The 20,946-nt window shown below is 51.7% G+C and overlaps 1 protein-coding gene across 1 annotated transcript in view; it reads right to left on the bottom strand.

Annotated features, from left to right (window-relative positions):
* Positions 1-20,946, bottom strand: part of STRIP2 (striatin interacting protein 2) — a 74,312-nt gene that overhangs the window by 49,531 nt on the left and 3,835 nt on the right. Inside the window, exons 2-5 of the mRNA XM_075925402.1 lie at positions 16,908-16,977; positions 3,808-3,882; positions 2,876-3,010; positions 605-725 (exon numbers count right to left, since the gene is read on the bottom strand). Coding sequence (XP_075781517.1) covers positions 605-725; positions 2,876-3,010; positions 3,808-3,882; positions 16,908-16,977 — 401 coding nt within the window. The remainder of the gene's footprint in view (positions 1-604; positions 726-2,875; positions 3,011-3,807; positions 3,883-16,907; positions 16,978-20,946) is intronic.

Consider the following 20,946-nt stretch of genomic DNA (forward strand, 5'->3'; position numbering starts at 1 on the left):
TTTCAGTTTAGAAAAGAGGAGACTGACGGGGGATATGATAGAGGTCTATAAAATCATGAGTGGTGTGGAGAGGGCCGATAAAGAAAAGTTATTTATTAGTTCCCATAATAGAAGAACTAGAGGACACCAAATGAAATTAATGGGAAGCAGGTTTAAAACTAATAAAAGAAAGTTCTTCACACAGCGTGTAGTCAACCTGTGGAACTCCTTGCCAGAGGAGGCTGTGAAGGCTAGGACTATAATAGAGTTTAAAGAGAAGCTAGATAATTTCATGGAGGTTAGGTCCATAAAAGGCTATTAGCCAGGGGATAAAATAGTGTTCTTGGCCTCTGTTTGTCAGAGGCTGGAGAGATGGCAGGAGACAAATCGCTTGATCATTGTCTTCGGTCCACCCTCTCTGGGGCACCTGGTGCTGGCCACTGTCAGTAGACAGGATACTGGGCTAGATGGACCTTTGGTCTGACCCAGTACGGCCGTTCTTATGTAACCCTCCCCCAACTCTACTTATGGCCATTAGCAAGTAGCCAAAACCAAAAGGGGGCATCCAGTGGATGTCTCCATCACGAAGACGAGAGCCAATCAGAGGACGCTAGACCCCTCTCACTCTATCTCCATGTTCAGCAGCTCCAGGAAGGCGGTGAAAGTCCCCATCTGATACAACAGGAAGTTATTGTGCCGAGACCAGCGCAGGACCTCTGCTTCCATGTCACACTCTCCAAACACACCTGGGGGAAGAAAGAGAGGCCCATGGAGCACGCTACGTGATCAGGCGGCTTTAAGGTGAAGTGAGTGCCGGTGAAAGGTACAGGCAGCAGGACGGGAGTATGGAAAACCTGTGTGGCAATAGTGCAACCTTCCTCCATCCCGACATGGAGGGACCACTTATTGGAGCAAGAGGGAAACTTCAGCTCAGCTTCCCCTCCAACCACTGGCTTCTCTCCAGCATAGGAGCCAGCATGCTCAGGGTCTAACTGATCACATCTGTGAGGTCAAGAGGAAAAATTTCCCACCTCCAGTCAGATTGGGATTGACAGAGTTGGGGGGGAGGGGTCAGCTTTCTCTGCAATGGGAGACGTGGGTTGCCTGCCAGCGTTGTGCAGGTAGAACTCGTTAAATCGATTCTCTTGCATGGGCCCAGTAGTTCTCTGCTTATGGCACTTCATAGCTCAGTCTCGTGAGGGCTGATTGGTTTGATTTCACTTTGTTGGGTTGGGTGCACGGGTGGTGGCTGGCGCTGGTGGCTTGTATGATGGGAAAGGTCAGACTACATGGTCTTGTCCCTTCCAAGCTTAAATTCTACAACTCTAATGGTGCTCAGCGGCCTTTGTAGCTGCCAACGCTCCAGGAGAAGATGCATCAAGAACCACGCCCCCCCCATCTCACCCACCTCCACCCTCCCCAGATGGCTCTTTTTAAAAGAATCGCCCAAAAGCCAACGCCCCGTAAAAGAAGCAACGAAGGGCAAACACTTCAAGTTTCCATTTTGTCTAAGGCAGGTCATGATTCGGGAGGAGGGGAAGAGAAATTAACTCAGAAAGCGAGGGTCCCACGCTGCCTAAAATCAGTTACCAGGCTGACCAGCGGGACAGGAAAGCAGAGGAGGAACAGAAAAAAACACAGGGAGGAAGGGGAGATGGAGAAGCCAAGTGTGGGTGAATGGGAGATGCTTAGTGAGAACCCACTTACCTGGGCAACCCTGTAAATTGTGATCATAAAGCATCTCTTACGGGACTCTTCTCAATCAGACCAAGCACCTTGCAGGGGGTAACTTTAGTCTCTTTGGTGACCCAAGCTGGATTTATTCAAGCAACCTCCACCTTAGGCATTTCTAACGCCCCACCACAGCAGAACCCTGTCAGTACCTTTCAGCATCCAGATCTACAGAGTAAAGTCTTCAATTTCTCTTCGCAATCCCATGAACCATTCAGTCTCCAAAGAGATTCACTTCTTAGCCATTACATTAGCCCTGCTTCGGCATGTGCTACAGCTGCCGGTCAGCACCCACGTACGACAGAAATGCTTTACGGGCTTGTGTAAATGTAGATTCCACTGTTCGCATCCAGCAGAGGCAAAACCTAACCCATGTTAGCCTCCTACGCACTGAGACTATGTCTAGGCTGCAGGCTTCTTTCGGAAGAGATTTTCCGGAAAAACGTCTTTCAAAAGAGAGCGTCTACCCAGCAAAAGCACAATGAAAAAGCGATGTGGTTTTTTGAAAAATAGCGTCCACATTCATTGGACGCTCTCTCGCATTTAAGTTCTGATTGCTGTGAGCGGAGTGGCCACCAGGGCACCTGTGCTTTTTCCTGGAGGCCTCTTCTTTCGGGAAAAAACCCTCTTCCCCATCCACACACGCCTTTTTCCGAAAGAGCTCTTTCGGAAAAAGGCTTCTTCCTCGTAGAAAGAGGTTTACTGCTGTCGGAAAACCGCAGTGTTCTTTCGACTTTCTGTGGAAAGAACACAATAGCAGTGGGGAGGTAAGTGTCGTTTTTCCGGAAAAACTCTGCCATTTCGACATACCCCGAGTGTCCACGTGGCCCTGCTATCCTGCACTCCGTTTCTTAGCGTGCTTTGATCTACTCCCATTTCAAAGCGGGGCCGAGCAAAGTACGCTCAGGAACTTTCTCGTCCACATGGATGCAGCGCGTGGAAATTGAGGGCGAGGCAGGTTTACACCCCAGCTTGCCTGGAACTAAGTGTTCATTGAAACAAACCCTTCGACAACGCAGGGCTAGGAGAGGTGACCCACCAAGCAGAGGGAGCAAATCATTCCTCCTTGCCTTCAGAGCGGCCACCAGGCACCCAACCTTTCCAAGGAAGCCAGCAGTGCAAATGCCACTCAAAGCGCTGCCATCGGCTGGACGTGGGCAGTTACCTTGTGCCAGATAAAGGACGGCTCGGGCTGCTTTCAGTCTCTTGTCCCTGTGGACCACCTCCAGCCCATCCAGCAAGTGCATCACGTAGGCCTTTTGCTGAGCCCGGTCCAGCTCCGGCCACCTCTTGCCCTGCACTGGAGAGGAAAGGCGAGAATGAGCCAGAATCTTGACCCGCCAGTTGTCCGGCCCCGTTTCCCGCAGGGATTCCGCTCCAGCCTCTCTTAAGCGCCGAGGGGATGAGTGTCAAAGCGGATGGAAGGAAGCCAAGAGGAACAGCGTCCAGGGTCACCGGCATGCTGGAGGAGGACCCAGACTTCTCTGCGTGCTAGACCAATTCTCAGCACCCGCCTTCCAACCGAGAACGATTTTCGGGAGGCCCATGGGCGGTCAGCGAAGGTAGGGCTGGAGGCTTGCCCTTCCGCTGGAACCCCGCCCCACACAGGAGCCAAGCCGCCTCCCCCACCATGGGGAGGGGGGGCAGCACACTGTGTGCCCCCCACCACTGCAGGGAGAGGAGGAGTTTCCCTGCCCCCGGAGCAAGGGGAAGGGCAGGCACGGGGGCAGCAACACTCCATCCCCAGGACACCTACAGCAGCATTCTGGGGGCGGAGAGTGGGCGGGGCCAGGCTAGCAGTTTGGGAAAGCTGTGCCCTCCCCCGGCTAGCATACCGGCCGCCCATGGGGAGGCCCCACAGCTTGACTCAGGAGGAAAATCGCTTCACAGGCCCAGTTCTCGCAACCGCACCTCGAACCCTGAGCCAGCCCAGACGCTGACTGCCACAACGTACGGATCCAACGCTGCAAAGCTTATCGGCCCAATAAGCCCCTCTCCTATCTATGCAGACCTACAGTGGCCTGTTCACCCCGCTCAGGCCTCCTTGGGAGGCCAGGTTTGCAGGGCTGGGCCCTGTCTTGCCACGGATGGAGATACCTTGGCTTTGAAAGTCCTCTTCGAAGCACTTCCTGTTGATGGAGAACTCTGGTTCCTCCGTGTAGCTGTACAGTTCTGTTGGGGAAGAAAAACGTTTGAGAGCGGGGCTGAGCAGTGAGACACCGAGAGCCCCGCTTGACTGTGCTCCCAAATGGGCGACGCAGGGCCCATCGATTCATCTGAGTGCATGTGTGGGAAATGGATGCCTAAATTAAATAGTTTGGAGGGCGAGCAGCGTGACCTAGTGGTAAGCACTGGACTGAGACTCAAGAGACCTAGATTCTGCTCCTGGCCTGTGGATGACCTTAGGCATGTCATGGCTCTGCTCTGTGCCTCAGTTTCCCCATCTGGAACATGTGGATAATGATCCTGACCTTCTCTATAAAGCACGTTGAGATCCAGAGCTGAAAAGTGCTATATATAACAGCAAGGTGTTATTATTAATAGGTTTTTTCTGTCGCCATGGTACCCAAGTGCCTCACAAGAATTAATTAATGTACCCTAACCACACACCCCAGTGAGGTGGGAAAGCATTCTCCCCTTTTTACAGATGGGAAATGGAAAGACAGAAGGGTCCAGACAGACCAGTTCCTTAATAAGTCATGCATCCTTCCTCCCTCTGAGGCGTCCAAGTTTAAAAATTATGCTCACAGTGTAAATGGAAAAAATGCTGCCGAAGTGAGGATGAGACAAGGTGGGCCGGTTTCGACAGCTCTGACAGAACCTGGAAAATACTTTGTTCACTTTAATGCCACACTTTTAAATTGGGATCCATAATTATTGCTACGTTAAAATAATACGATACACATAAAGACCCACAATGTCTGTTGTCATTTGCTCCAGCCGCTTTTTAAGAAGCTAGCTGACTTAACACCATTTACGCCAGCTGCTTACTTTTTGGCATTTCACCATTTCTAGTCAATTTCCCTCTCAGGTTCTCTGTCACTAGCTCGTACGAATTGTGGTCAGTGCAGAAAATGTTCCCTTGGGATTATTTTTCAAGTTATTTCTGTTGCTATTGAACAAAAGGGGTGGCAAAATACAGGGAGAGATACAAACAAGGATCAGATTCCCCCACCGTATGAGGTACTGAAACAGAGGCAATGTCACAACTGGGATGCGGGCCATCTGGCCTAGTGGGTAGGACTGTCAGGCCTAGTGGTTGGAGCAGAAGCAGGCCTCAGAAGTCAAGCTACGGGTCAGAGAGAGTTGGAAACCAAGAGTCGAGCCTACGGTCAGAGTCAGGAAACGGGAGTCTAGCCAGGAGCTAGAGCCAACATAGGCAACAAGAGCGGGTTCTGTTGTAGCATCAGGCTGGGTAATGCCAGACTGCAAAGACAGGTCCCCTTGTAATATAATAATAATAATAAAGATATATGGAGATACCATATCATAGAGCTGGAAGGGACCTTGAAAGGTCATTGAGTCCAGTCCCCTGCCCTCACAGCAAGACCAAGTACCAGTCCTGACAGGTCTTCCCCAGATCCCTAAATGGCCCCCCTCAAGAACTGAACTCACAACTTTGGGTTTAGCAGGCCAATGCTCAAACCACTGAGCTAGCCCTCCCCCCAGCTGGACTGCCACACAGCTATGATCACCTCCACTAGGAGAGTATCCTCAATGTCATGTACCTTGCAAGACACTGAATTCTGCGCACTGACTATTGCTGTTTAATAAAAATATGCTCAAAGAAAGAAAGTTCATCTTTATTTTTCTTCTACACACGGGAGCTGCTACTGGACTTCATACACAGTGGCAGGAAGCACGGCTGCAGACTATAAATCATGCTCAGGAAGCAATCATTACAAGGGTCATTCCAGGCAACAAGTATGCAGAGCCTGGCTGAATGCATGATCGAAAGACACACGACTGAGGCTCGTTGTGAAAATGCTGCTTCAAAGCCTCCCTAATTTGAATAGCCCCCCACTGAATCCCTCTGCCATCTCAAAATCAGCCACTAGGCAGCTACTTCAATGCTCTACCCTGGGGAAACTCCCCCTCACCTCTACCCCTCCTGGCCTCACAAATGTTGTGCAGAACACAGCAGGCTACTATGACCAGAGAATATTTTCCTCCTTCAGGGCGAAACCTGCCAGAAAGGCAGAGCAAGCGAGCTTCTAATCTGCCAACATACACACGATGAGCACATGGAAGGCACATAACTCTGTAGACTCAATACGATGCCAGTTTGCTGATTTCCACTTTGTTTTTTAAAAAAAGGTAGATTTTACAGAACCTGTATTCGGGGTCCAATTTCGGGGCTCCCCTCGGTTGCAAAGGCCACAAGGCTCCGTGGTCATGGCGCTGGTAAACAAACAAACTGGGATGGCCAGTTAATGTGTTTCTGAGAGTGATTCCGTGGAACACTGGTCTACATCAGCCCTGGCAGGTGTCTGTCTAACCTGCTCTTAAATATCTCCAGTGACGGAGATTCCACAACCCCCTTAGGCAATTTATTCCAGTGTTTCACCACTTTGACAGACAGGATGTTTTTCCTGATGTCCAACCTAAACCTCCCTGGCTGCAATTTAAGCCCATTGCTTCTTGTCCTATCCTCAGAGGCCAAGGAGAACAATTTTTCTCCCTCCTCCTCGTGACATCCTTTTAGATACAGCTGTGAGAGGTTAAAGCGACTGGGACTTTTCAGTTTAGAAAAGAGGAGACTGAGGGGGGATATGATAGAGGTCTATAGAATCATGAGTGGTGTGGAGAGGGTGAATAAAGAAAAGTTATTCATTAGTTCCCATAATAGAAGAACTAGAGGACACCAAATGAAGTTAATGGCTAGCAGGCTTAAAACTAATAAAAGAAAGTTCTTCTTCACACAGCGTGTAGTCAACCTGTGGAACTCCTTGCCAGAGGAGGCTGTGAAGGCTAGGACTATAACAGAGTTTAAAGAGAAGCTAGATAATTTCACGGAGGTTAGGTCCATAAAAGGCTATTAGCCAGGGGATAGAAATGGTGTCCTTGGCCTCTGTCTGTCAGAGGCTGGAGAGGGATCGCAGGAGACAAATCGCTTGATCATTGTCTTCGGTCCACCCTCTCTGGGGCACCTGGTGCTGGCCACTGTGGACAGACAGGCTACTGGGCTAGAAGGACCTTTGGTCTGACCCAGTACGGCCGTTCTTATATTCTTATGTTCTGTCCCATGGGCAGTGGGTGGAGCCAGGCCGCAGCTCCAGCCCCGGGGAAGAGATGAAGCCAGAGCCAGGGCTGCATGGTGGCTGCCTGGCTGCTCCTGGGGCAGGCCATGTAGACCCACGCCACTGGTACATACCACCGGAGTCCCATTCCCTACCCTTTCCCACCACCCATTCCCCATCTGCCTGCTGGTAACGATGCCCTCCCCCTGACAACGCAGGTAGTCTGTGCAAGGAACCCAGGTGTTCCTTGCGCCCTTTACGCTGTTGTGCGGGCGCACCATGGCACTCTAAATTTAGCCCCCCTCCCACCCTTTTTAGTTTAATTTAAAAATACGTGACTCATGAGAAAGTGGGTATTATTATTACTTGCTGAAAAAACCTGAAAGCAAGCAACCAACACAAGTATCAACCATTCAGCACCCAGCTTCCTTCTGACCCAAAGGAAGGACCAGAACGTAACACTCAGGGGCTGTGTCTAGACTGGCCACTTTTTCTGGAAAAGCAGTTGCTTGCCAGCTGTCTACACTGGCCGCTTGAATTTCCACAAAAGCACTGACGATCTCATGTAAGATTGTCAGTGTTTTTCCGGAAATACTATGCTGCTCCCGTTCGGGCAAAAGTCTTTTTCCGAAAACCTTTTGCGCAAAAGGGCCAGTGTAGACAGCAGAGATTTGTTTTCCGGAAAAAAGCCCCGATGGTGAAAATGGCGATTGGGGCTTTTTTGAGGAAAAGCGCGTCTAGATTGGCCACGGATGCTTTTCCGCAAAAGGTGCTTTTGTGGAAAAGTGTCCTGCCAATCTAGACGCTCTTTTCCGAAAATGCTTTTAATGGAAAGCTTTTCCATTAAAAGCATTTCTGGAAGATCATGCCAGTCTAGACGTAGCCAGGCTTTGTCTACACTGCAGGGTTTTTGCGCAAGAAGCCTTTTGCAGAAGAGATCTTCTGCAAAAACTTCTTGTGCAAAAGCGCATCCACACCTCAAAATCACATTGCAAAAGCGATGAGCTTTTGCACAAGAGAGCATCCACCCTGCATGGACACTCAGAATGGCCATCAGAGCACCTGTGTTTTCTGTGATAGGCTCTTTTTGCACAAGAAACCCCTGCTGAGCTTCCACACACACCTTTTTGCACAAGAGTTCTGGTGCAAAAAGGAGTTATTCCTCGTAGAAGGAGATCTACACTCCGCAAAAAGCCCTCTGTTCTGTCAATTGACTAGATTTTCTTGCGCAAAAACACGCTGGAGGTGTGGACATAGCCTTAAAGAAACAATCTTGTTTCCCTCCCATTTGCTGGGCAGCACAGCTCCCTCGGTCCTTGCTCTGGCTGGATTGTACGGTTACGATCACTACACTGGGGAGTTATTTTGAGATAACAAGTGGAGCGTCCACACGACCAAGCCCGTTATTTCGGAATAAGGGGCCCGGCTATTTCAAATTACAACTCCCGCTTTCCATGAGGAATGACTCATTTTGAAATAGCGGCCGTGTAGACGTTCCGCTGCTGCTATTTCGAAATAACGACTCCCCAGAGTCCTTCAAAGTGATGACTCCCCAGGGCTTCCTGCGGCTCTAAGTCGAAGTAGCGCGTCCATATTCAGGGAGCCTGCCTAGGGCTCATTTCGAGGCTTCCCTGTAGCGTGGACGCGCTATTTTGAAGTAGTTATTTCAGGAGTTGTTATTCCAAAATAATTTCCTAGTGTAGACATGCCCCTGCAAACTGATACCCTGAGGCGCATTGCATGTCACAGAGGGCACCTCTGACTTGGGTACGACTATTCGGGGGGAACATTACTCCGTGTGAGTAAGGAAATCCCACGTTGCTAAGGAGAGGGGGAGGCAGGAAGGAATCATAAGTGTTTACCCCGATCCCAACTGGCATCAACCTTTGACTTTAACGGAAGCAGGTTAAAGCACCCAATGAAAGTGAAGAGTTAAAATGAAGAACGCGGATCCCAGGATTGCACGGAGACCTCCTAAAGCATCTCCCTCTGTATTTCCAGAGACAAGTGAAATTTACCGTCGTATCCCTTCACCCTGGACAGTCCCAAAACTGGACATTACATCGCTGGAAATGCCAGCCTGTGCATTGTCCATTTGTACTGTGCACTTAACAGTAGCGCTGTAGGCACGGAAAGCTTTCGAAATCATTTTTAAACACACAGTCAGGGTCTCTTTTAGAGTGAACCAGCTCTACCCCCTCTTGGCGTTATACATCCTCCTCCCCAGCGCCTGCCCTGTGCGCGCCGACGGGGGGAGACAGATCGAACTGGCAGAAGACGTCGGGGCACAGGTTGGACCTCCCGGGTCCGGCACCGTTGGGACCTGACTGGCCCCGAACAAGAGAATCTGCCGGACCAGGGGAGGTCCCCCTCCATCGGCCCCCAAGCTCATCGCCTGCTCATTGCCCCAGCAGGCAACCTGCCTCTCCCGTGACCCGGCTGAGCTGCTTGCCCAGCTGTTGCTGGCTCCTGCTTTTGCAGTGAAACCCTAGCCCCACACTCCATGGGGCTGCCATGGGGCTCTGGCACTTTATGGGGCTACTGTGGGGCTTTGGCACTCCATGGGGCTGCCACGGGGCTCTGGCTCCGGCCCCAGCCCCGCGCTCCATAGGGCTGCTGTGGGGCTCCAGCCCTGGTCCCATGCTGCCCCTGGGCTGCCAACCCTTTTGCCCCCAGCTCCCGCTGGCCCTCCAGCTCTTAGGCTCCCGGGCTCTCTGGTCCAGGAGCAGGACCACGGATGTTGCCGGACCAGAGAGGGCCGGTTTTTGGAGGTGTAAGCTGTACTAGGAAGGTAGCCTGGGCTGTGAGCATGTCTGCAAATATTACCTACGGGACGAAACCTGGAGGACTCGGGAGGGACATCCCCTCGGCTCCAAAATAAAACGGAGCCCTGCGACGCAAGGGGAACAGGGAGACCGATCCAACCAGCTGTTGTCCGGGTGTGCGGTGGAGAGGGCATCCCGCACGCGCTCAGAAATGTGAGTCGGAAAGATCAATGAATGCAGAGAGCGCCAGAGTTAATGGAGGAGCCCAGTGGGGCAGGATCGGAGGAGGGCTATAAAGCAGAGGAAGTTGGCTACTGAAAAATTTGCAATATTCAGTTTCTTTTTATTTGACTTATTACACGTGGAAAGCCACGCCCCTGGTTCACCATCCCTTGCTTTAGTTTTCTTTCCCCCGCAACATTTTAAAATATCTAGAGATTTGTTCATAACGCGGGTGGCCCACTGGCACCCATCCATGCACATGGACCTCAGCATGGGTGCACAGGGCCAAACTCCCTCCGCTCACGGATGGAAAATCTTAGCAGGGGCACCGAGGGCTCCCACAGCAAGAAAAGCAACATGACTCTCAGCCCACGATCAAGAGCCGCCAGACCCTGGATTCTCATCGCGGGGGAGCTGCTTGGTCTATGCGATCACTGTCGCGGGGGTCACTACCGTACTGAGTGCAGGGGTGATGAAATCGGTACCCTTAGGGGCTGAGTAAAGGGCAGCAGAACCACAATCAGCCAGCTCTCCCTGTGTGGGTCACCCTAAACTGGGGGGGGGGGGGGAATAATTTTTGATGGGGGGGCACTCCAAGAATGTGGAAAGTGATCGAGGGCTGCGCTCTTTCGGGATATGAATGGAGGAGGTGCGGGGTCTGGGATGGAGATCGGGTGCAGAAGGGAGCTTGGGGGTAAGGGATTAGGGTGCAGGACAGGGTGTGGGGTCCGGGAAGGAGTCTGAGTAAAGGAGGCAGTTATGGCCTGGCTGAGGGGAGAAAGGGGTAGGGGTTTGGGTTGTGACCTAGGGCGGGGTGGTGGTGACATGGGGCAGGAGATAGGGGTGCAGGATCTGGGAGAGGATATGGTAGTAGGAGGGGGCAGAGGGGTTGGGTTCTGTGGGGTAGGCATGCAAGGGGGGCAAAGGGGTTGGGTTGTGACATGGGGCAGGAAGGAGGGATGGTGACACGGGGTAGGGGATTTCAGGGCAGGATCTGGGAGGGGATATGAGGGGCAGGAGAGGGCAGAGGGGTTGGGTTGTGACATGGGGCGGGAAGGAGGGATGGTGACATGGGGCAGGGGATTGCAGGACAGGATCTGGGAGGGGACACGGGGCAGGAGGGGGGCAAAGGGTTTGGGTTCTGTGGGGTAGGGCGGCGTAGGGCTGGGGTACCAGAGGCAGGCTCTGGCTGGAAGACTTACCTGCTTGACTCCCATCCAGCAGCCTTCTCAAGCCCCACCCCCTCACTGGCTGCAGGGGCCGTGCGGTTTTTGAACATCTGCGAGCTTGAGGGGAGGGGAACTGGCCAACGGGATCGTGCTGGGGGAGGAGCCGCGCCGGGCGTCCCTTTCCCGCCCCCCCTGGCTCACAGCTGTTCAAACAGAGCCCCTGAGTTCACAGTGGCTGCTTTTCTCAGCAGCGTGGGGGAAGGGGGGGGACAGACAGGGAATCTGTCAGAGGCTCCCCGCTGGGTCTGCAGACCGGATCCGGTGGCTTGGTGGGCCGCGGCCAGCAAAGGGTATTTTGCCCAGACCTGCCCTAACCTGAACCTTACCTGCTAACGAGGCAGCAGAGATGCCACATCCCACTGTGCGAGAGAACGAGGATGCGCATGGGTGTTCCCAAAGGCATCCTAGCCACGATCTGACCTTCCCTGTTGCCCGGGATTTGAGGGGGGTGTCCACCCCAGAATTCGAGCAAGCTAACGGCAATACTAGCGGGTGCCGTCAGCCACCGCACATGAATACAACAGCACACCACCCCGTTGAGGGTTTATTTGAACAAGCTGTGCGCCTGAAGGCAAAGTCAAAACTAGCTGTGGGCTTGTGGTTTCTGCTAATCAGAATGAGAGGTGGGGAGAAAAAGTCAAACAAACCGAGACCAAAAGAAAACAAGAGGCTGGAAACCTTCCGTGTGAGGCACCTTTGATGCAGAAGGTGAAAGTAACTAGAGTTATTAGGAATACTTGTTGAGAAGGCGTTTCGTGACGTCAGGAGAGGCGAGGACCCAGCGTGGGTTGTAAAAGGGAGTGATCAAGGAATAAACAGTGTACTTTGGAGCAGTCTTCCAAAACTATCCCAAGAGAACTTTTTCCTGGCACCTTCCTGCCCCGTGGGGAAGTGACTGGCCAGCGCGGATCTGCCATTAATTACTCAATACGTGTAGGAAGGTTGCCAGGTGTCTGGTATTGAACCGGACAGCCTGGTATTTGCGCCTTTCGTCCGGTAAAAAAATTCAGAAAATATTGGACACCTAAAATGTCTAGTAATTAATGTTTTCCCCGAGGCCTGGCTCAGACGCCTGAAGAAAAGCCACTTGGGGACATGTTGGGGTGGAGGGAGAGGGGAGTGGCTGGGGAGTTAAAGGGGCCGTGACTGCATTTCAGGCCTGGTCCCCTTTTTTTCTCCCCAACAGAATTTTTTCCCAGTGTTTTGGGTTCAGTATTTTTTGTGAAACCATCTGGCAACCCTACGAGTATGTTCCTCTTCTCGACATTTTTTAAGCAGGTTTTATGTCCCTCTGGGGTCTCGTATTTTACATGTTTCTATATATTTGTATGGTGTTTAAAGCATGTTTGTAAGCCGCCTCGAATATTTTAAACTAGAGAGGCGGGGTAAAAATATTTAAATACATTTAAAAAAAATCAATAAAAGACACTCTCAGGTTCTAGGTGATTGTTTGGGATGCCCTAAACCTAGTGCTTATGTCTGGGTTTGTGCCTGCCGACAGGGGCAGTGATTCTATAGGGCAGTGCCCGGAGCTGCGGGCCCTTTAAATCTCCGCTGGAGTGCAGCACCGCATGCTCCCGGCAGCTCCAAAGGCTGGGGAGGGCGGCCAGGGCTCCGTGATGAGGGCATCGCAAATGCTGGTTGCCCCGACCCCGCCCCTTCTGGGAGCACGGAGCTGACCTCCTGCCGCTTGCCCAGGCGATGCTCACATCTCATCAACGGCCGTTTCAGGCCCCCGCACGCTCCTTTGTGTTGATCTTTCGTCCCAGCGAATCGCTCCGCCCCCCGATTTCCTCCTGACGCCGCCTGGAGTGAGAGAGTGGAGCTGCCCCTACTTTGGGTGGTGGGGTAACCGCCCAGCTGCAGCGTTTAAAGACCAAGCTGATTGGACTCGCCGGAGAGTCCCCATGACCGGCCAGTGATTAGCGAAGGCGAGTTGCTGACAGGCGGGTCTGAGGCCAGCCCGTACGCTCAGCGGTGGAAGGAAAAACGAGGCAGAGGCTGCACTGGCCGTGAGGGCTCCTGCTCCCCAGAAAAATCACTAAGAGCTGAAATCAGTAAAGATCTGGATTAAGCAGCGGGACCGTAGCACAGGGCATCCCAGAAGGGGCGGGGAGCAGCCAACGGAGGCAGCATGTGGCCAGCAGCGGAAGAGTAGAGCAGCAGCAAGCAGCCAAGTTCAGAGGTGCACAGCGACCAGAGACGCTGCCCGATGCCCCCTCGCGGTTCATCCCTTGCAAACACACCTCTGGGTCTTTGCTACCCAATATAGCCAGCTGGGAGCAGCCGAGGAGGAGGGGAGTGATGTGTAAAAGGGACATTTGTTCACCGGACCTTCCCACTGGAGAGTAGGAAACTGAGGGAACGAACCTGCCCTGAGCCCTTCACGATCAGGTTTTTGCTCATGGCTACTTGATCTGAACGGGGGTTGTGCTGTTTCCCCAAATGGACGCTCGCTTCCCTTTCCCTTTTATGGAAAGTTCCCTTGTCACACACAGGCGCGGCGCTTGCAAGAGGGGAAGTGCTGCCTCTTGGAGGAGCCGTGGGGGGTGGTAAAGCTTTTGCAGATGACTGGGTGGGAACACGAGCTGGTTCTGTTTTACATTGTTAAGAGGAACTCCTCGATGTTGAACTTGGCCCTTGCCGCTGCCACCGGACTCCACCTGGCAGAAGGGTTACACACAACAAACAAAAAAGCAAATTGTGTCACATTTATTGCAACTTCTAAGATTTTGGGAAAAAATTCTCACATTCCAAAAGAAGAAACAAAGCAAGCCAGGCCGTACGTGCGTCCACACTCTTCTCAGAGGGATGCTCTGAGGATTAACTAGCTCCTGTGTGCAAAGCAGTTGAGAAAGCTGAAAAGCAGTAGATTTAAACATGACAAGCGGTCTCCTTAATTATCATCAGCACTCATCAAGCTATTGATATGCTCCCTGCTACTGCCACTCAAAACGAGAACCTGAAGAAAATGGGAAGCCGCAGCCACTGACATGTAAATAAGTTGGGCAGAATCGGAGTTTCTGTACAATATAATTTCGTCAGCTGTTCTGTCAAATTTTCAAGCTTTTAAAATGTGTGTGTCAAGGTAAATGTTCAGATAAATGTTCCTAGCTGCAGGAAATGACAGGGGGGAGGATCACACAATTATTTAACACGAGTCGATGCGGAGATTCAACAAGCGAAAGCGTTCTGCTGCTAAAAGCACAAATCGGTAAACATCACATGCAAACTAAACCACGTAAATAGTCCTCAATTCAAGTTCGCAAGCAGCATTTTTCTAACACGACCGATCTGTAAATTACAGATACTGCTGAACGTTTTTTCAATCATTTTTGTGTCTGGTGAAATTGACAGTTACAGACTTTTACTAGTAAAAATCTAATCCTTCCGCCACTACGTGTAAAGAATTTGCAGCACTTTATTTCGGAAGAGATCCTACCGGCAAACCCCAGGGTTATATATTCTTTGCACATGCTCCTTCACCTCCCATCTAATTTTTCTGGGTGATTGACCTTGAGGTGATTGACTCCATCTTAATGATTTACTCAAGTAAATCTTGTCAGGCATAAACAAACATCTATGGAGACTTAGACATGATGATACAGGTTGAACCTCTCTCATCCGGGACTCCCTGGTCCAGCAGGCCATGTTGCTGGACCAGAGAGAGCTGGTGGAGGGCTAGAGGCAAGATCCCTGCAGGGGCCGGGAATCCAGGCAGGCTGGCTGCATGGAGGCCAGCGGCTGGGCACCCTGCCGCAGGAGTCCGGCTGAGTCCGTGGCGGGGCAGCTGGAATGCCATAGTAGCGCTAGCAAGACCAGAAGCTCCAGCAGTGGGGTGTGGCCGGTGCTGCCTTGGTAGGACTGGCTGGGCTGCCAACCCCAGAGGCTGAGCTGCAGTCTGTTGGGGGGAGGGAGCAGGAGTCCAGGATGCGGGACTGCAGGCTGGCAGGGCCGGGAGCACCGACAACGGGACAGCGGTTCGCTGCGGTGACGCTGAAAGCTCCAGCGGTGAGACTGTGGGCTGCTGTGGCAGGGCAGCAGGGGTGTGTCTAGACTACATGGCTCCGTCGACGGAGGCATGTAGATTAGCCAGATCGGCAGAGGGAAATGAAGCCGCGATTAAAATAATCGCGGCTTCATTTAAATTTAAATGGCTGCCCCGCTCTGCCGATCAGCTGTTTGTCGGCAGAGCGGGGCAGTCTGGACGCGACGCGCCGACAAAGAAGCCTTTCTTGATCGGCACAGGTATGCCTCGTGAAACCAGGTTTACCTGTGCCGATCAAGAAAGGCTTCTTTGTCGACGCGGCGCGTCCAGACTGCCCCGATCGGCCGACAAACAGCTGATCGGCAGAGCGGGGCAGCCATTTAAATTTAAATGAAGCCGCGATTATTTTAATCGCAGCTTCATTTCCCTCTGCCGATCTGGCTAATCTACATGCCTCCGTCGACGGAGGCATGTAGTCTAGACACACTCCAGGACTGGACGTATGTGAGGAGCCCGCCGGGAGGCCAGGCAAGGAGCGGAGCCAGGCTGGGGGGAGGGGGGCAGAAATGACCACCCCTGGTCTGGCAAAATCCCTCCTTCAAGACCACTCAGGTCCTGAGGGTGCCGGACCACAGAGGTCCCATATCTATATTATAGGAAAGGCCAAATCTCCTGGTAGATACCAGCGTCACCACAGCGAGTCACATCGCTCAGTATTCCAGCTCCCGAGGACACAGCTACGCAGCAGGGCTAAAGCCGAAATACGCGACGCAACTTCAGCAACATCAATGGCATAGCTGAAGTCGAAATAGCTTAAATCGGCTTTCGGCGCTGTCTGCACGGCAGGAAGTCCGAGTTAGACACGCCTCCTCCAACTTCCCTGACTCTTCGTGAAATGAGGGTTACAGGAGTTGGAGTAAGAAGTCGTCCAGCTCGACATTCTGTCGAAATAACGGCTTGTTGTGTCGACGTGGACTCTTATTTCGGAACAAACGAGAGTTATTCCGAAACAACACTGCTGTGTAGACGTGCCCTAAGAGACCACTTGGCATGGAGTACCTAGCTCTACAGCCCAATATAAGCAAGAGGAAAAATCTTTGCTGAAGGGGCTTTGTGGAATTACGATAGGGGGTCCTAGGGCCCTCCCCATGGGAACACATGGCATTGCACATGAGTACTGGACCTCAAGGGCTGTGTGCATCACCGACAAAAGGAAGGCTTGGCCATTGGCCATCTGTGTATGCCGACCTCTGGACTACCCCAGAAGAGGACCCAAGCACGTTCCAGATGCAAGGGGTAAGGCATGGAAGGCTGCACAGATCCAGTCCCATGAACACATAAATCATGATGGAGGCAGATCTCTAGCTCAAATACTTCTGGGGCAAGATCAGCACTCCCCTCCATTCAAGGCGACACAGAGGCCACCTGGCAGGCCCATCGTCACAGACGCTCGGGAGAAGAGGCAACACCCAGCCCCTCCCCTGAGCGAGAGCCGGAAAGGTGTTGTGAACGGGATCCCCCCCCGGAATGAACGTGGAGAGTTACAGTCGGGCTCAGGGCAGGTGTTGCGTTCGCCAAGGAAGTACTTGCAAACTTTCAGAAGGGACGTCAGTGCATCTCTGCAGATTTCCAACGGCACCTGTCTCATGCGGCAAGTGATTTTCTCCCCAAAAGATGCCAACTTTAATAGATAAGTAGAACCGATGGGCTGCAAAATACGCCTCTCACCTCCATTTTCCACGTGTTTCTTTACCTGATAATTCAGCAGCGTAGCTGTCGGCATCCCCATATTCAAACTCCACATTGGGGCAGTCCACGGAGCCCTGCGGGAGAGAGATTCCTTCATCAGCACACAGACAAGGCGCACCCGGAAGCAGTGGAACAGTAACATGCACATGGACCACACAGCCCAGCGAAGACCGGTATGAGCATAACCAGGCACGTCACGTTTGCTGCATCTTTTATTCAGAGCCTCAGAGTCGTCTGCTTCAAACCAAGAGAGCTGGGGGAGGCGGGCTGTTTCCACCAGGATCACACAGGAGCCGTTGGGTTGTCAGAAAGAATCAAGGCAGCCCTGGCTCAGGGGCTGGGAAAATGTTGGGAGGATGCCAGGGGTTTCGCGGCATGGATTTCCCAGCAAGGTTTCCATTAAGGCTTATCAGGAGCGTGTCAAATTAAACCACACCAGGGCCTTCCAATCAGGAGACAGTTACCCAAGCGTACACAAGCCTCATTACTGCCACTGTTCTCCAGAGCCGGGTGGAAGGACTTTTGCCTCCTGCTTAAAATACAGAGTCAATTGGGAAGAGCTATTTTTAGCATCTTCCCAAAGCCATATTTGGGCACCGCTGCAATGTGATAACAGGAGGCAGGCGACAAGGCGTCCAGTGGTATCACAGCTGCCCCAACCTATCTCGGAGGCTGGCTCCTACGGAAGAAACCCTGCCTTTTATTAAGCAACATCCTTTCCCATCTGACCATGTTCAGACCCATGCAAATGTATTTTGTTCCTAAGGAGGAAAAATGAGATTGTTCGCTCCAAATCACATTTCATTTTATACCTTTATCAGCTGGTGTGAGACGATCTAAACAACAACCACAGTTGTTGGTACGATACAGTGAAATGACGACTCCCTCCCACCGCACACACTTAAGCCATCAAAGAAGAAAGAGACCCTCCTACCCACATGGGAATCCAAATCCAAATGGAAAATCTCTTATTGGGGTGTTTTCCTGAACTGGGGCCTTAGATCACCAACTTGATACCCGAGTAATTTCAGCACTAGGCTACTCCTGGAGCAAAGTACTATAAAAGGGGAATAACAGTGACAAAATCAGGCACTGAAATGTTGTGGTGGTTGTTTAGATCGTCTCACACCAGCTGATAAAGGTATAAAATTAAATGTGATTTGGAGCGAACAATCTCAGTTTTCCTCCTGCAAATTCCTCCCCCTTTTACGAAACGTGACATTCTCTGTCTTTGTTTCCACTATGTTGCAACAGAATTGTACAAGCATCTTTCACGTTTCCTCGGAGCCAACAAACCGTATCACTAGTGTCACCCATCTGCTCGCTTTTCCAGGCACGTAACATTGTCCCGTGGCTATATTTAGTCCTATATGGAATACATTTTCTTTGGCTACGCGTGTGCTTTTACTCTATGGAAAACGTGAGCTCTGAAATTGGTTATTGGGGCATGAACCTTTTGTAAATGATTATCCTAAAGAAAAAAATAACTGGAGTGAACACATGCAATGTCTTCAATGAGAGACACGCAACACACTGGAGAACTACAAGTATTCCAAGTATCGACAAAATGAAGTGAGTTTAGAACCTTGATTTATCCGGTACAGCTTTAAAAATATCCACGAGAGCTAAAATTCTGTCTTCGTGAGAGCAGCTGGCCAAAAGTAAGAGTTTGCATCACCAATATTCATAATCAGGAACAGCAGAGATGGTCAGAACGGAACTAATCCAAAAGCCACCGACACCAGCGACAAGACTCATGGACATCAAGGGGCTTTGGATCAAGCCCAAAATGAGCATCCACCACAAAATGGCACAAACATTTTCAAGATTTTTGGTTTTCCTCCAAATTTTTAAACCACTGTCAATGGTCAGGCATAATAGGGAGTTTCAGTAGAGCCTCAGAATTACGAACACCAGCGTTATGAACTGACCATACTTGCACACCTCAGATGGAACCAGAAGTCGGCAATCAAGCAACAAAAGAAACAAAACAAAACAAGGAAATAGAAGTAGAGTAAGGTGCTAAGTGTAAACTACACACACATAAAGGGAAAGCAGCATTTGTCTTCTGCCTAGTAAAATTTCAAAGCCATATTAAGTCACTGCACAGCTGTAAATATCTGAAACAGCAGCCATGTTCTGTTGAGACTGACGAACATTTCATAGTTAACAAACAACCTCTGTTCCGGAGGCATTCGTAAATCTGAGGTTCTGCTGTACCCAGGACACACAGTAAAACCCTCCTTCCCAACAAGGCCCATGGAACAATTTGCGGTTCCTAGAACTCAGCCATTTGAGAGCTTTCATGAGCCAAACCGGAAAGTCTGGCTGTGATTGACAAGCACCACGGGATTAAAACTGTCCCGCTATTACCCAAAGTCATAGAAGAACATATCCCAGGCTAGAACTGGCAGGTGATGGTACAGAGTGGTGAGTCTGTTTCTGAAGAACCTTAAACATCCACCCCCGTTAAGCTGCACTGAGAAGATTGGTTACACCTATACATTTTGAGCGCTAGGTACATGTCACAACTGCTGGATTCCGGATTCACGAGAAACAAGCAAATATGAGAAACTTAAAACGTGATAAACTTCACAGCCTTATTCATGAGCTGTCACGGTGGACATGGATTCTGGGATGTCCCAGGATCTCTGAGACCTGAGTGGCTGTTGGGACGGTGTCCCTAGCCTCTGTTTGTCAGAGGCTGGATATGGATGACAAAGGTGGGACCACTTGAAGATTCCCTGTTCGGTTCACTCCCTCTGGGGCATCTGGAATTGGCCACTGTCAGCAGACAGGATCCTGGCTGGATGGACCTTTGGATTGACCCAGTGTGACCGTTTTTATGGCTAGGGCATGGGGGCCACCAGAGTAGCTTGGGCAGCCCCTGGGGTCGCCATGGCAGTCTCAGGCCACTGCAGCAGGAGTTTGGGGGTGGGAACGGGCGCAGGGCTAAGAATTGGGGCACGGAAGGGGGTGAGGGCTCCAAGTGGTGCTGATCTCAGGGTGCTCCGCAGAGGCAAGGACACGTCCCTCCCTAAGCTCCGAGGGGGAGGTGTGGCCAGCCAGCTCTGCGTGTTGCCTCGACAGCTCCCATTGGCCACAGTTCTCAGCCAATGGGAGCTGCAGAGCCGGCAGAGCACAGAGCCCCCTGGCTGTGCCTCCGTCTAGGAGCTGAGGGAGGGACGTGTCGCCGCACCAGGTCCCCCACCACCAGGTCCTCACCCACCAGCAGCCGCAGCGCCCTCCAGGGCGCATCCCCTCCCTCAAGCACGTGGGGTGCCCCTCCCTCCCAAGCACCCAAGATTTCATCGGGTACATAGCACGAGTCACAGACAGGTCACAGGCTGTGAATTTTGGTTTACTGCCTGTGACCGGTCCATGACTTTTACTACCACCACCCGGGACTAAAACGCGGCTTTACTTCTAAACTGCTCAGGGTACTACGCACCTCCGGAGCCTGGCTTCCCAATGTGAAAGTGCCTTTCTCGCCACGAGGTCACGAGATCCCAGTTCTTACAGGCTCGCCATTCTGATGTGCAGCCAGCATGATTCTAGCAGACATTACGTGAAGAACTGCTGGAGGGACAAACCAACGCTTTTCTGCATCTCCGCTAGGGATGTAAGCGACCAGTCGACACCGGATAAGCACATGCTTATCGGGTAGCTGAATAGCGACTCAACCAGTCGCCCCCCCCCGCCACTGCCTCTAACAGAGAGAGGCAGCAAAGGGGGAGGAGGAAGCAGGAGCCGGTGCTGGGGGGAGCCAGGTTAAAAGCCGGTTTCCCCGCAGCACTGTCTCTGGGTGGGAGGAGGGTGTAGAGGCATAGTGGGGGGACTGGGTGCGAGCCGGGAATCAGCTAATTCCTGGCTCGTGCTCGGTCCCTGTTGCTGCGCCTCTGCCTTTTAAATATATTGAAGCTACGTCTACACTACGAATTTTCTTGGCAAAAAATATGCTAATGAGGGACTCATTTGCATGAGTCAATCTCATTTGCATATTTTCTGCCGATCCGTTTTTGCACAAAAACAAGCAGCGTGGA

The sequence above is a fragment of the Pelodiscus sinensis genome, chromosome 1 (genome assembly GCF_049634645.1).
Source record: "Pelodiscus sinensis isolate JC-2024 chromosome 1, ASM4963464v1, whole genome shotgun sequence".
NCBI classification, from domain to species: domain Eukaryota; kingdom Metazoa; phylum Chordata; order Testudines; family Trionychidae; genus Pelodiscus; species Pelodiscus sinensis.